This window comes from Hemitrygon akajei, chromosome 11 (assembly GCF_048418815.1).
Source record: "Hemitrygon akajei chromosome 11, sHemAka1.3, whole genome shotgun sequence".
Classification (NCBI taxonomy): domain Eukaryota; kingdom Metazoa; phylum Chordata; class Chondrichthyes; order Myliobatiformes; family Dasyatidae; genus Hemitrygon; species Hemitrygon akajei.
Genome location: NC_133134.1, coordinates 141,786,491 through 141,802,700, shown reverse-complemented (window position 1 = coordinate 141,802,700; position 16,210 = coordinate 141,786,491). Strand labels below are relative to the sequence as shown.

Here is a 16,210-nt window from a genome sequence, read left to right as displayed (position 1 = left end):
TCAAAATACAATCTACTTTCCACCCTGACCAGCAAGTCAAGTCAACTTTTATTGTCATTTCGACCATAACTGCTGGTACAGTGCATAGTAAAAATGAGACGACGTTTTTCAGGACCATGGTGTTACATGACACAGTACAAAAAACTAGACTGAACTACGTAATAAAAAAACACAGAGAAAGCTACACCAGACTACAAACCTACACTGGACTGCATAAAGTGCACAAAAACAGTGCAAGACATTATAATAAATAATAAACAGGACAGTAGGGCAAGGTGTCAGTCCAGGCTTCGGGTATTGAGGAGTCTGATAGTTTGGGGGAAGAAACTGTTACATAGTCTGGTCGTGAGAGCCCGAATGCTACGGAGCCTTTTCCCAGATGGCAGGAGGGAGAAGAGATTGTACGAGGGGTGCATGGGGTCCTTCATAATGCTGTTTCCTTTGCGGATGCAACATGTGGTGTAAATGTCCGTGATGGCAGGAAGAGAGACCCCGATGATCTTCTCAGCTGACCTCACTATCTGCTGCAGGGTCTTGCAATCCGAGATGGTGCAATTTCTGAACCAGGCAGTGATGCGGATGCTCTCAATACAACCTCTGTAGAATGTGATGAGGATGGGGGGTGGGAGATGGACTTTCCTCAGCCTTCGCAAAAAGTAGAGATGCTGCTGGGCTTTCTTTGCTATGGAGCTGGTGTTGAGGGACCAGGTGAGATTCTCCATCAGGTGAACACCAAGAAATTTGGTGCCCTTTACGATCTCTACTGAGGAGCCGTCGATGTTCAGCGGGGAGTGGTCGCTCCGTGCCCTCCTGAAGTCAACAACCATCTCTTTTGTTCACATTAAGAGACAGGTTGTTGGCTGAAAAAGAGGGATCCCCTCTTTCCCACCCTATTTTCATTTTTATGTAGTCTATACTTACTGTAACTTATAGGTTTTTTAATATGTACTGTAAAAAGAGTACTTAGCTCTGTATTAGCTCAGTAGTATCAAGTGTTATTTGGTAACTGGAAATATACAGTACTGTGCAAAAGTCTTAGGCATCCTACCTATATGTACAGTATGTGGCTAAGACTTTTGCACAGTAATGTAGTCTTCCTGAACACAAAATGATTTCAGTTCGTCCAAATTGGAAATAGCAATCTGCAAATATAGCTTCATTGTTTAGTGTTAATGTCCAGTGTGATATATCCAAAATTCTGTGGCCCTCAAATTATAATTCAGGAAGTTGTTTAAGCATTAGTCTCTGCTAATTTCCAGGTGCTGCAAACCCAATTTTCAAAATTAAATGCAATTCATTTTCAGAAAAAATATACTCAACTAGGCAAAGAATGGAGATTATGAATGAGTGTGACTAATGATTAAATGTGAGCATGCCACAGAGAGAGTAAGCAGTGCATCTCAAACAAGAACCTATGAAAAGACACACTCTGGTTATAACTTGAAATTTTTAAGAAACTTTCCTGTTGGATTGATTGCAAATTTTAAACTTTAAAAAAATTGTAATAGATACTGTAAACTAAGCAACTTAAAGAGATGGTCTCGGTCAGAAACTACCAGTAAGAGTCCATACATTCTTTTTAAAGGTAACTGGTTTGTCTCATTATAAGACTAAATGTCAAGAACGGACAGAAATATGTGATAAAACTGGAAGATTCATGTGGAGATCTGCTCATTTCTGCTGTCTAACAGTCAATGATTATTGCACTATACATTTTAAGTGGGGAGTGGGAATCAGCAAGTATTGAATACATGTCTACAACACTAATTATTATAATTTTGACTGATACTGCCTGAACAAATGCCTTCTAATTTGACAAGTATTCTTTCTCAAGCAGGTTTAAGGCAAAATAAAGCTCATTAGAAATAGAGATCTTAAAAAAAAATTAGTCATTTTTGAAATAAGGGTTAGTAAATTAGAAACGAGCCACCAAAGCCCAACTAAAGGAGTTGAATCAGTAGCTTTGAGCCAGATAACACAACAGCGAGGATGACCAGGAGAGCTTAACATATTCACCATTTCTCATAATTTACCTGATAAGCATGGTCAGTGCGTACATGATACAAGTTGGTCGGGGCTGAACGACTCAAAGGAGTCACTAACTTTTCTTCACTCTTCACCAAAACTGGATTTGAAGATCCAGAATCCGGGGTTGGAAAAACAGGTGGCATTGTGGCAGTTGGAGACATTGGTGTAAGACTACTCAAACCGTCCGTCAATGAATCAACATCTACATCAATCTCAGAGTAGTAGAAATCCTCTTCACCGTCACAGTGGTCAGAGTCACCATTATGCCTGCAACAAGATAACAAAGATCCCTTTCTCATAATGTTTGCTTAAAACAGCATATTCTCAATTGATGAGTTATTAATTGTTGATTACAAAACCAACCTACCATGCTGCAGAGATTTGCAAGTTTCAGTTTTCTAGACAATGTCTGAATTCTACAAGAAATAAAGGATTTGAAGGAACAAGTTTCTTCTTCCCCCCCCACAATACTTCTAGCCACACATTTCATCTTGTAAGTCCATGCAATTTTAAAAGCCTGCTGTGTCCTGAATTACATTAAATTCTGCTCACCCTTCCACATTACACCTGCTGATGCACAGTCAAGTACCTGCACCCCCCCTTAATTCCTTCTCTCACCCTGGTAGAATTCCACCTTTCCATTCCTACTCCCTCCCAACCCAGCCAATATCTCTTTTCATATTTTACATCTTGCTATGTTCAAATAATTCCTCAAAATCTTTAATCACAAATTCAGTTTTCATCTTGGCAACTTGATTCCCCTCCCTTTTCTTATGAGACGCTTGACTAAAATTAAAGATTACTCCAAAAATAAGTTATCAAAACATGCCAACTGTAAATGATGGTAACATTGGCTACAAGACAAAACTGATCAAGACTCATTCTTTTAACACAAGCACAGACCAGGACTGATGTTTAATATGCAAATGAAATGTAAATCCTTCTATATTAAAAGGTTCAGAGGTAATGAGGTACCTTGTCCAATTCCACCATTCTAGGACATTGACAATTTATTTTAAAATACCACAGAAATACTTAACATCAATGCAACAGTAGATGCAATTATTAGTTTCTGAGGATATTTTTTGTACTTGATCTTTCAGGATCTTGCACCAGCAATTTACAAACATGAGCTTGATCTCCACAACATGAGCTTGATCTCCACAACATGAGCTTGATCTCCCTGTTCTTATGAATCAGGAGAGAGATGGATAAACTGGAAGTGCTAGCATTTCAGCAGATATTACCCCTTTAAAACAGCATAAAAACACACCCCTCCCATGTGCCTCATTTTGTATTCAGGATAAGTAATTAGAGTATTTTGAGCAAACCTACACTACATTTTTCTTTCAACATTATTTTTTTTTATGAAGAAAAGGCTTTTTGATTAGTATTCTGGATTAGCAGAACTGAAAGACTTTCACTACAAATTAAGCAGTAACCAAATTGCTAAGTGTCTGAATTTACATGAAGACCAGACTGCATAAAGATAGCAGATATCCTTCCTTAAAGAGAACATCAATGAACTAGATGGGGTTTCAGGAAAATATCAGTCACATTGTGGTCACCATTACTGATACCAGCTATTTATTCCACGTTTATTTAATTAAGTGAACTTCAGTTCCTCAGTTTATATAAGCACAGTGGCCACTTTATTAGGTATACCTGTATACCAGCTCATTCCTGCAAATGGCTAATCAGCCAATCATGTGACAGCAACTCAATGCATAAAAGCATGCAGACATGGTCAAAAGATTCAGTTATTGTTCAGATCAAACATCAGTATGGGGGAGAAATATGATTCAAGTTACTTTGACGGTGGAATGATAGATGGTGCCAACAGAGCATCTAAGAAACTGCTGATCTGTTGGGATTTTCATGCAGGACAGTCTCCAGTGTTTACAGAGAATGGTGCAAGAAACAAAAAACATCCTGTGAGTGACAGTTGCATGGGTGAAAACGCTGGTTGATGAGAGAGGTCCAAGGAGAATGGCCAGACTGGTTCAAAGATGACAGGAAGGTGACAGCAACTCAAATAATCACACGTTACAACAGTGGTGTGCAGAAAACCACACTATGTTATACTCCTGTACTTAATAAAGTGGCCAGTGAGTGTATATAATTACATCTCTGGGCATTAGCTCCACGCCTGGATTGCTAGACCAGAAACTTAATGTCAACATATTCACAATTATAAGACAAATGATATGAAGAACCACTCTTCAGAATATCTTAAAATGCTACTAGTCCCAATTACAAGATTCAATTATACAAGGATTATTCAAACCTACCCCAAGTGGAGTGTGCGTACATGTTTCTGTATCCCTGATGACGTGCTTAGAACTTTCCCACAATTCTTCCACAAACATTTAAACATGACCTTCATGGAGTTCTGCAAGAATGGAACAGATGGAGCTAAATGAACAAAGCATTGGTACTAAATTCCAACCAGGACCACCGGAAAGTTCAGCAACATTTACTTCCAGCAAAACAATGTCACTGGCCAGAGAATCATGGTTAATATAATGATACGGCTTTATGGTGAAGTCTTACAGAAGTTAGCCTACAAGAAAATAAAAAGGGAAAAAAAAAGCTTAATCAGGCTCAACCTGTTTCAGAAGTTCTTACTTTGACAACACAATCAGGATTTTTTAAAATGTGGTGTTATTGCTGGAAAGAGTTCAAGATTTATTTATTTTTTTTTAAGTACTTCAGTGGGTTTCCAATCTGATTTTCTCTAACATTTGGAGAGGCAAGATGAGGATAGTGGCTTTTATGCAGGCTCAATGAACCAATCAGCACCCTCAATTGAAAATAAGCCTCCAATCTTTAGAAATTCCTGTGGTATTGTACATATATTTTGCAAGTCAATATTCACATACAGTTGCAGTCCAGACACCAGATACTATTGTATACAGCTTTGCCGGCTGGATAATGATGAAGACCAGGGCTGGTGGCATGTAGGAAAGGCAGAGGCATTTGGCCAGTATGGAGCCCAATTCAATTTATAGCCCTGAAACTGACACTAAATACAAGGAAAATCTTACCTCACTTCTTACTTCCCAAATACATGAGGCAATCTACTTAATGCAACATGGCTTGTTTTCGTAACTTTCAATTTTTACACCTTTAGTAGCACCATTCCGAAACTCCACTGAGCTTGAATTTAACTATCACACCATCACACTATTCAATTTAGAGGAATACAGTTATTCAATAGATGTGTTAATAAATTAAAAAGCCTATGAATTTGTATAATAGGACTGGAAGAAAGCAAGTGTGTTAGGAAACAGTGCTCATGTTACTCTCTGGGAAACAAGTCCAATTCTGTCTTGGTGCAGATTGTTTAAACACACCCTTCCTTAAGGACCACTACATATTAAAGAAAGCCAGTTTCCAGAAATGCAGGGAAAGGACTGATACTCTACAAACAACTAATTCATACAAAAGGTTATTATTTCTTCAGCCCACATACAGCTGCAAGTAGTTGAAAAAGATATTTAAAACTTTAGGTCCATCCAAATTTGGACAACACATAGAAATAGCCCATGCCAGAATTCTGCAAAAGAGGAAACATTAGTTTATACTACTCCACCTGCCAATGTTCTCAAACCAAACTTATACGGGAGTATTTGCAAAATGTGAGGCTCTCTAGAATTCTCCAAGTGGGTCTCTGATGGGGGACTGTGGAAAACGGATGAGAAGAAAAAGTGTGTGTGTGTGTGCCATTACACGGCACCTTACTTAACTTGCACTGGATCCAGAACACAACATTGCTGAACAGTGAACAAAATTAAATCTGGACATGGCTTCTGCCCAAAGTGTCAATTTGAAGTTAATAAATATTGAGCATTACAATTTTAATAAAGTGCCTTTCCTTTGTTTGATGTTTCTTTTTCTTTTTTTACCTCTAGTCCTTACAAATCTTAGTTTTTATCCTTACAATGCTTTAGTGTGCAAAGCTGTAATGTTTTAACTTTACCTATATAAAATAAGCTGAATAAAAACTAAATAAAAATGGCAATGAAAAATGCATTTAGACCATACTGACCTTATTAATCTAGTCCCGGAAAAAGCAAAATAAGTCTCCTCCCTTTGCAAACAAAAGAGTTGTAAAACAAAATGAAAGACAACCAAAAAAACAACTGAGAAGAGATCAAGGTTTGTTCCGGAACAAGACTCTTTTGTGGTCGTTGTAGAGATTAATTGCTGGAGCAATTCCAGAATGCTAGCCCACAGTTAAACTTGCAGAGAAAAACTAAACAAAACACACATTAAAAAATGTGTACATGTAGAGATTCTTCAGACCCAACTTTTAAAAAAAGCTTTAAGGGAGTTACTGATGCACATTTTACATAGAAAAACTGCACTGTAAATTGCATTGGCAATAGGTAAACAAAAGCAAGCGGAAATTCCCATCAAATTTTTCTAGCCACTACAGAATTGTGTAGCTGGTTTAGGAAATGATAATAACATTGAGAAAAAAAAGCTCAAGTTCTGCCAAGTGGCATCTCAACTTTCCCAAAAATAGAATAATTTAAATCACAGAGTAACTTGTCTTACATATCTTTTCAAGAATAGAACCTCATTTAAATTTCATACTTTAGAATACATCCAAGTGTAGTGTTTCCATTTTAAATTAAAATGATGCATGGTGTTTATGAGATATTTTGCAACAATGGGCGTTCTTAAATGCATGAAGGATAAAACAAAGTTCTGCCATTGCTCTACTTGCGCATATATTCAAATCCAGTCAGAAACATGTTACTAATTCGATGAAGTTGCACTTCAGTCTATCTGAAAGCATTCTGGCAAGTAGTAAGTTGCACCTATGGGGAAAATATTTACAGTGACATTCTAGAACAGAACAATATGAAAACACCAACATTATGTATATTGCAAAGATCAGTCTGCAGCTGACAGTACATCACAAATAAAACTGTTAGCATAATTTAAAAAATAATTTACTATTCCTTGCAGATGAATAAAGTAATTACTTTTATTCATGCAGGAGGGCACATTAAGCTACTTTTTCCAGTTTCCTAAATTACATCATAGGTCTAAGAAATTTTGAGCCAGTGGACCTTTGTTAGTGTAACACCTATTATGTTTCTAAATGTATGCCAGCCTCGTTAAAAAGTGCAACTTCAAAAGTACCTCAACTTAAGCTTATCAAATACCATTTTTATAAAATGATCAGAAATCAAAGTTTTGTAGTAAAACAGTAACACAATGTGCAACATTTGTGAATTTTGACAATTAAATCATGTAATACAAAATCACAGCCTTATTGACAAATTACTGCCATATATGGGAAATTCACTGACAGAACTCTACTCGCTACAACACAGCTGATGTAGGAATAGCCTTTCTATATTGTGCACAAAATCACTTTGTCCAAATATTATTTTCAAGTGATATCTTATTTGCTGAATGGTACACAATTTGACTTATCCCAACCCAAAATAAGATCATAATTTTTCTCCGCCTTATTTCTGCACCCGTTCCTAGCATCACATTTGTGTTTAGATATTCTTTTGCAACAGTGGTAATCTGCAGCCACCACAACACTGGACTAAAGAACCCCCTAATGCACCCCATCTTGCTTCGTTATGCAATTATAACTTCCCCTTTATCACTCTCCATCCTACAAATCTTCCAGGATGCTCCTTTTCAATTAATCTCTCACTCCCACAGATTCTATGGACATTTTGCAACTCTTAGGGCTCTAAGCAATTGCGATCTGTAACTGGAAGAGAGACAGTAATGATCTACATTTCTTTTTGTTTTTGTGTTGTACAAGTCCAGAAACCTTGAAGGCAGAGTGAGTGAAGAAACCATAGCAACTGGAATTCCTCTTTATCCAAATGAATATATCCTCCACACTCAAAGTAACACATTGGGATTGATGAAAGGCATCCAAAATCAACTGAATTGGAGCAGATATAATATTTATCCAGGGTTGCAAAACCATTATTAAGAGAATGAGAAAAAACTATTAGTGAGCTCAAACTGGTCTAGCCATATAAACACTGTGGCTACCAGAGCAGGTCCAATGTTAGGAATCCTGCAGCGTGTAACTCACCTCCTGACTACCCAAAGCCCATCTGCCATCTACAAGGGTCAGGTCAGGAGTGTAATGGAATACTCACTACTCGCCTGGATGAATGCAGCTCCATCAACACTCAAGAAGCTTGACCCCATCCAGCCCACTTGGTACCCCTTCCACAAGCATCCAATCCCTCACCATCAATGCACAGTTGCAGCAGTGTGTACTGTCTACAAGATGCACTGCAACAACACACAGATGTTCCTAAGGCAGCACCTTCCAGGCCCATGTCCATCTACAAGGACGAGAACAGCAGATACCTGGGAACACCACCACATGGAAATCCCCATCCAAGTCACTCACCATCCTGACTTGGAAACATAATCGCCATTCCTTCACTGTCACTGGGTCAAAAATCATGGAATTCCCTCCCTAACAGCACTGTTTGTACCTACACCTCAGGGACTGCAACGGTTCAAGAAGTCTCCTTCTCAAGGGCAACTAGGGATGGGCAATAAATGCTGACTTAGCTGATGTCACCCACATCCCGTAAATGAATAAATAAAAAAGAAGAAAACCACCCTGATGTCCATGTCGAGTCACTGGGGAAAAAAATGTTGACTCAGTTAATGTAGGTAGCAATGATGTGGCTTTCAGACTCAAAACTAACCAGTGATTCACCAATAAAAATTAAAACAAACCTTTCTTTTCCTAGGAGTAGGTTCTTCAAACAGGAAGTGAGATGCCTCTGGTTCATCAATGCCATCATCTGACTGTCCAGACAATGGGAAGGGTTTGGAGCCGTCAGCTGGCAATGGTGGTGAAGGTGTAGATGGATTGGAGTGGTCACTTGGAATGTCCCAACTCCAATTACCACTAGTAGTGCTGCTGCTGTAGCTGACGGATAAAGTTGGCCCCTCCTTTGATACTTTACAGTTATCTAGAAAGCAAACAAAGAATATGCCACATTGTAATGGGATATGCAGAGAATACTGCAAATATAAAAAGCAATATTTGAAATTTGCATACAATATTATCAGGATATAAATGCAAAGTAATGAAAATCCTCTTATTTCTGTCCCATATGATGCTGTCAGATAATGTTTTACTGTGGCCAAGGTGGACAACTAATCATTCCAAAATGTTATTTAGCAGACTTCTCAAAACTGTGCTTTAAAAAAAAAACACAGAAAGATAAATCCAGCTGCAACTTTCCCACCCCAGTTGGGAATTTAGGAAAGAGACATTAGCGGAGTATGGAATGTCTCCCTAGCTGTAATGCTATACAACATGCCAAAAGACCATGAGGAGTTTATTTTGTTTTCAAACTAATGCTTTCGTTAAAAAGACTCTCTGGAAAATGTATATCTGGATATGACCATTTGTTAGAATAGCTTCTGGCAATGGACACCATTACCAAATCAAACTGATGGCTTACAAGAAAATAAACTACAAGATGCTGGAGGAACTCATCATGCTAGGCAATGGAAAGGAAGAAACAGTTGACACTTTGAGCGTAGATCCTTCACCAGGACTGGAAAGGAAGGGGGAAAGGATCTGGAACAAGGTGGTGGGGGAAATGAAGCTGGCAGGTGACAGGTGAACCCAGGTGGTCGGGTGGGGAAGGTAAAAGGTGGAAGAAGTAGGAAGCTGATAGAGGAGGAGCGTGGACCGTGGGAGGAAGTGTACTAGAGGGAGGTGATAGGCAGGTGAAGAGTTTAGTAATGCAACTATGAATATGTTTTCACAAGCTGATTAATCATTAATGGGACAAAATCCACTGGGCTGAATGGCTTTCTTTAATTTATTTCTGCAATATAAACATGCATCATCAGCCACCTCAGACACACAGAAGTGAAGCAGAACTTAACTCAATGGACTTGTTCAGGATAAACAATGATATGTAATGTGGGTAGGGTTAGATTTATACAGTCCTGGACCATCAAAGTGGGTGATTTGGTACACATTATAGAAATATAGAATAGGTTGTGGCTCCATATGTCACTACTACAGGGTGTGACAACCCTGCCTTACACGAGTCCCGGGCTCAGCTGTCTCCGGCTGACAGTACCCGGTATGGGCCCGTATCCAGGGTTACGGACCCACTGCCTTATGGGTATCTTCGGGAGCAGAGAAGGCTAAGGAGTAAACATTACACGAATGCGGAGGGGAGCCGCTAAGGCAGTTGGATGACGTATCACGTCACCTCCCGGCAGCTCCTACAGCCAAGCGGATGCCAAATGTACTGCTTTACATTCCTTTGGACTACATCCGCGAGGCCGAGAGGGGTATCCTGATATCTGGGCAGCCCAGGATCTCCATATTCATCGGCCAGGTCTGTGCCCCGGGCGCATCATTGTCTACTTAGACAGACGGAGCCATTACATTACATAGAATGACTAACAAACAATAATAGAATGACACGCAGGAAGATTCTAATAGACTGCAGAAACATGGAAGATTAAATAGTGATATTAAAGCAGTTATCGAGATAGATTAAATTAGAAAAAAATTGAAATGAAGGGAGTTGTATATTTTCTGGTTGGTGTTGTTTGTATAAATACTAAGAGTCATTTGAAAATACTCTGTGTACAATACTTGTTAATGTGTTACCCGAGATGGCTAAACTCCAGAAGGACATTAAGAATTCAGCTCATGTTCAATGCAGATGATTGTATTTTACACCATTGCATTCTACTAATTAAACGTGGACATTTATAGTTGTCAAACTGCCTGATAGACCAATATCAGAATCAGAATCAGGTTTATTATCACCCGCATGTGACATGCATTTTGATAACTGAGCAGCAGCAGTTCAATGCAATACATAATCTAGCAGAGAGAAAAAAATAATAAGATATAATAATAATAAATTAACAAGCAAATCAATTAAGTATATTGAATAGATTAAAAAACATGCAAAAACGGAAATACTGTATATTTTTTAAAAAGTGAGGTAGTGTCCAAGGCTTCAATGTCCATTTAGGAATTGGATGGCAGAGGGGAAGAAGCTGTTGCTGAATCGCTGAGTGTGTGCCTTCAGGCTTCTGTACCTCCTACCTGATGGTAACAGTGAGAAAAGGGCATTCCCTGGGTGCTGGAGGTCCTTAATAACAGACGCTGCCTTTCTGAGACACTGCTCCCTAAAGATGTCCTGGGTACTTTGTAGGCTAGTGCCCAAGATGGAGCTGACTAGATTTACAACCTTCTGCAGCTTCTTTCGGTCCTGTGCAGTAGCCCCTCCACACCAGACAGTGATGCAGCCTGTCAGAATGCTCTCCATGGTGCAACTACAGAAATCTAACCTTGAAGATGTAATGCTACAGCCATACATGATCAAATAAATGATAGCTGTCAGATGCTATGTAGATATATGCTATATCTGCCAACTATACAATTGGACCAGGTCACTGCTCAATTCAGCAGATTTTTACTGATGTACTAAGAAGTCCCAAATCAGAATTCACTTGTCAAATCAGATAGTTCACCACATCCTCATACACTTGGTACTGTTGTAAACCTGTCATCCACATCCCACTGCCTGAGCACAGTGCTAGCTTTTCCACCTCAGCAGTCCCATAGATGGACTGCATTTTACTACTGCACTTCACTCTCGTAAATAGATCAGTCACACAGCATTAAAAAAAAGCCCATGCCAATCAATAGGGACCAAACCATATTAATCCCATCTTCTAGAACTTGGCCCTAAGCCTTCTTATGCCTTGATGATTCAAGTACTTGTCATGAAGTCATAGTCATAGAGCACTACAGCACAGAAACCGGCCCTTTGGTCCACCTGGTCCATGCCGAACTATTAATCTGCCTAGTCCCATCGACATACATCTGGACCATAGCCCTCCATGTACCTTTGCAAATCTGTCCGAAATGGTGAAATGAACACCATATCCACCTCCCGCACTGGCACCTTGTTCCGCACTTTCACCACCCTCTGAGTGAAGAGGTTTCCCCTCATGTTTCACTTAAAACATTTACCCAAGACCTCTAGCTGCAGTCTCACCCAACCTCAGAGGAAAAAGCCTCGTTATCTGTGCCCTCAGTTTTGTATACTTCCAGCAAAGCTCCCTTTAATTTTCCATGTTCGAAGGAATAAAGTCCTAACTTACTCTACCTTTCCTTACAACTCAGATCCTCAAGTCCTGGCGACATCCTTGTAAATTTTCTCTGCACTCTTTTAATCTTATTTACAGCTTTCTTGTAGATAGATGATCAAAAACACATAATACTCCAAATTAAGCCTCACCAAAGTCTTACACAATTGCAACATCCCATCTCCTGTCCTCAGTACGTTGATTTATGAAAGCCAATGTGCAAAAGCTTTCTTTACGACCCTATCTGGCTGTGACAATATTTTCTTTTTTTTTGTAATTTCTTTTTATTGAAGCTCATCATCAAACAAACATTTCCATAAGATGTATTTCAGATATTGTACATATATATCATATAATCATATATATCACAAATCTCCACAAAGTATTTATCTGAGGTATACATTTGTAGAAAAGAGCGGAAAGAAAAAAACAAGCAAAAGGAAAAAACTATGCTGTGATGATATTTTCAAGGAATTATGGATCTGTATTCCCAGATCCCTCCATTTTATAGCACTCCTCAGTGTCCTACCACTCACTGTGTAGGACCCTCTCTGATTAGTTCTACCAAAGTACAGCAACTCACGTCTACATAAAATTCCATCGGCCATTTTACAGTCCATTTTTCCAGCTGGGCCGGATCCTGCTACAAGCTTTGATAGTCTTCCTCGTTGTCACTACACTCCCAATATTGGCGTCATTCACAAATCTGCCTATCCAGTCTCTTGACATTTCTTCAATGCTGCTGGCAACTCTGATTCCACCACTCCCCCAGGCAGGGTATTCCAGGTACTTACCACTTTCTGAATGGAAAAACGTTTCCCCGAGACCCTCTCTACCTCTTACTCTAAATTTACATCCTCCAGTTTAAACCGGTCAGCCAGCAGTGTAGTGGCATCTGCATCTGGACTTTGGGGCAAGTAGTCCTGGGTTCGAATCAGGCCGGCTCCTTGCACGCCTTCCATTCGTGTTGAAATCAGTGTTGAGCTAGCAACTCAGCCGTGTAAAACAAGGCACCGGGAGGAACTTTACCTTTACTTTTAATTAGTTTAAACTTCTGCTGATAGGGGGAAAATTTTCCAGCAACCATGTCCCTCACAATTCCAATAACCCCTTTAATCTTCTCTGATCCAAGAAAAGCAGGGCTAGCTTCTCCCCATAACTGAAGTGCCCTATCCGAGGCAATATCATGGCAAATTTCTTTGGGTACCCTCTCCAGCTCAGTGGACTGGCGTGCAGCACCGTTTGTAAAGTTGGAGAATTTATTTATGGAATAAAGTGGCAACACCCAGAGGCAACGAGAGCTAACTAAAGGACAACCAACAAGTCTGCATTGTTCTAAACTCCATGACAGCACTGTCGTGATTGAGATGGTCATTGTCACTGCCATAGCTAAGCAATGGGGCTGAATAAATCAAAGATATAGCACTCTCTAACAGTTCTCCATTCTGATAGCCTATCACTCAGTCCTTGCATTCTGAAGTAGAAACTGTAGATGGTGCAATTTTGTTCCTTCCATCAAAACTTACACATCCTTCTTTTTACCTTTAAGATACCAGAGAACTCAAAGTAAGACCAGTTATGAACTGCAGGAAAACAGCAACCATCTACACATTCACTTGCATTCAGCTCACCACAAAACGTCCCACGCTTTTGAAGCCTGTGTTCAGTCAAGAATCATGGAAGAACCTGGCACCAATTTGTCACAGAACTTCATTCAGAACTGAGTTCATCCTATCCAACACAGACACGGAGGACAATTTCCACCTTTTCAACAATGGAATTAGCTCACCATGGTAGCACCTGATCGTCAAGTTCAAAGTGCTGTACAAGTGCAGTTGATTTATTTTAGAAACAATTTTATAACACCCACATGCTTAGTACTAACTTGCGTTAAAAAAAACTTACCCAACATATGTGTTCCCGAGGACGGACTGCGGACCAGTGGACTGGTAGAGAGACTGGTCAAAACAGTAGCTGCCATAACTTCATCCATGTCAGCTTCTTCAGAAGGCTTCCTGAAAGAACATGAATTAAATACTCTGGAATTAACTTTTTTGGACTATTGTTTTAAAAACAATGGTTAGACTTGCATCTTTTCCCAACATTCTCCCAGACAAAAAGAAAGTTGCAGATAGCTGTCAAATTAAGCGAGACTTTGCCATATTCCCAGACAATGCATTACTTACTATCTGAAGACCCATCTATACCTGCAAAGCTTTAAACCCATGTAAGGTATGGATATGAATCGGCACTATGGGATATAGACTGAACTTGTACTTCTCCAGATACCACACTCTGAAACACCCATTAGTGCTAAGCTATAAACATAAACAGCTTCTAAAAAGAGGCAATTAACTTATTGTACAAGCTGCGTGAACTTGCCTACGTATAATTCATGTTTTCTGTCCTAAGGAATGACATCTACACCAACAAATATATATTAAAGAAATCAGTACTAATGCAGGGCATAGGATTTAAAAATTAAATCACAAATTCCAACCATTTCTTCCCCAACCCTGAAATTTTAACAGCTCATTAACCCTTGCACTGTCTGCTTGGCTCTGTTGTGCATTTGCTCCAGCACATACTTTGTCTTAGAGGAACATCAATACCAGCATCCCAGATTACATGGATATCATGCTAGTCTTATAGAGAGAGAAACTGTTATAGCACCGACGGCGAGGGTTAACTGTCCACACAATTAATCCTCATCATACAATCGTATAAAAACAAGACTTTTTCCATAGTATAAAAAGGGCAATTAAGCTAGGTTTTATGTATGAGTCCAGCAAAGCCTGCAGTAAGTGGGAAAAGACAATGAAGTTTGGGAGCCCCTGGTTTATGTGATCTTGCCCAAGGTGAAAACTAGCAACTTCAGATTTGGAATTGCTGCTAGACAGGAACCGAATCATTAGGTACCAGTGTTTAGTGAGCATTGGCAAATATTGAACTGAAATCCTTGGCAGAAGCAGAAGTATACCTGGAAAAGCACGGAAAAGCCAGGTAAAAATACATAAAGAAATAATGAAAGTTGGTCAAAACATGATACATTGATTAGAAAATATCCAAAAGGCATAAATTAAAATAAAGGATGAATGACATTGCAATGGAAAACAATGACAAACAAAAAAGGGTTAGTTCCACAATTAAATGCGTCAAGAAAGCAGCACTTTAAATATTTTATGTTTATAGAACTGTTACCATAATAATGTTATGAACGTTCAAGTAGTAATATCTTGCAATTGAGATCATATTGTGGGGATTAATGATTTAACAGCAATTTATGAAAAGTAGTTGGGCAAAGGACTCAGAATCTGCCAGCAATCAGGGGATAATATTTATCTTCAATTTTTAAAAGGAATGTTTTTATTTGCATATGAAGCAAAAAATAAACTTCAGAAGCACAAACGGGAGTCACTTAAGAGTTTCAAAGTCAACATTATTAAAGCTATAATCCACATGGACCATACAGCACATATTTTCCTTGGATACAAGTTTCAGTTGAAGTTTAATATGACCTTTAACAAATATAGCTACATACTTCTCAACAGCATGCTGGATGCACGGTGTGATATGAGCTTTACTTGCTTTACCAAGCTCTGAGGTTGCATTTAGCGCGATACAAATTACGAATAAAGGTCCAACCTGACTGTGGAGGAGCAGGAACAGGAGCTGACAGGTTTAGGCCCAAGAGCCCATTTAGTGAGTTAAGGGGAGAGTTAGGGGGCAAAAGTTTAGGGGTAACACGAGGGGGAACTTCTTTACTCAGAGAGTGGTAGCTGTGTGGAACTAACTTCCGGTAGAAGTGGTAGAGGCAGGTTCGATTTTGTCATTTAAAAAAATTGGATAGGTATACGGACAGGAAAGGAATGGAGGGTTATGGGCTGAGTGCAGGTAGGTGGGACTAGGTGAGAGTAAGTGCTCGGCACGGACTAGAAGCGCCGAGATGACCTGTTTCTGTGCTGTAATTGTTATATGTTTAGTGCCGATAGCCAGATCTGCTGAAATGCAGAGCACTGAAAAT

General features: G+C 39.3%; 1 protein-coding gene across 2 annotated transcripts in view; it reads right to left on the bottom strand.

Annotated features, from left to right (window-relative positions):
• LOC140736080 (zinc finger protein 704-like) overlaps positions 1-16,210 on the bottom strand; it is a 150,091-nt gene that overhangs the window by 12,310 nt on the left and 121,571 nt on the right. For both annotated transcript variants that reach the window (XM_073061820.1, XM_073061823.1), the window contains exons 3-6: positions 14,092-14,201; positions 8,779-9,017; positions 4,320-4,420; positions 2,034-2,295 (exon numbers count right to left, since the gene is read on the bottom strand). In XM_073061820.1, the coding sequence (XP_072917921.1) occupies positions 2,034-2,295; positions 4,320-4,420; positions 8,779-9,017; positions 14,092-14,201 (712 nt within the window). The remainder of the gene's footprint in view (positions 1-2,033; positions 2,296-4,319; positions 4,421-8,778; positions 9,018-14,091; positions 14,202-16,210) is intronic.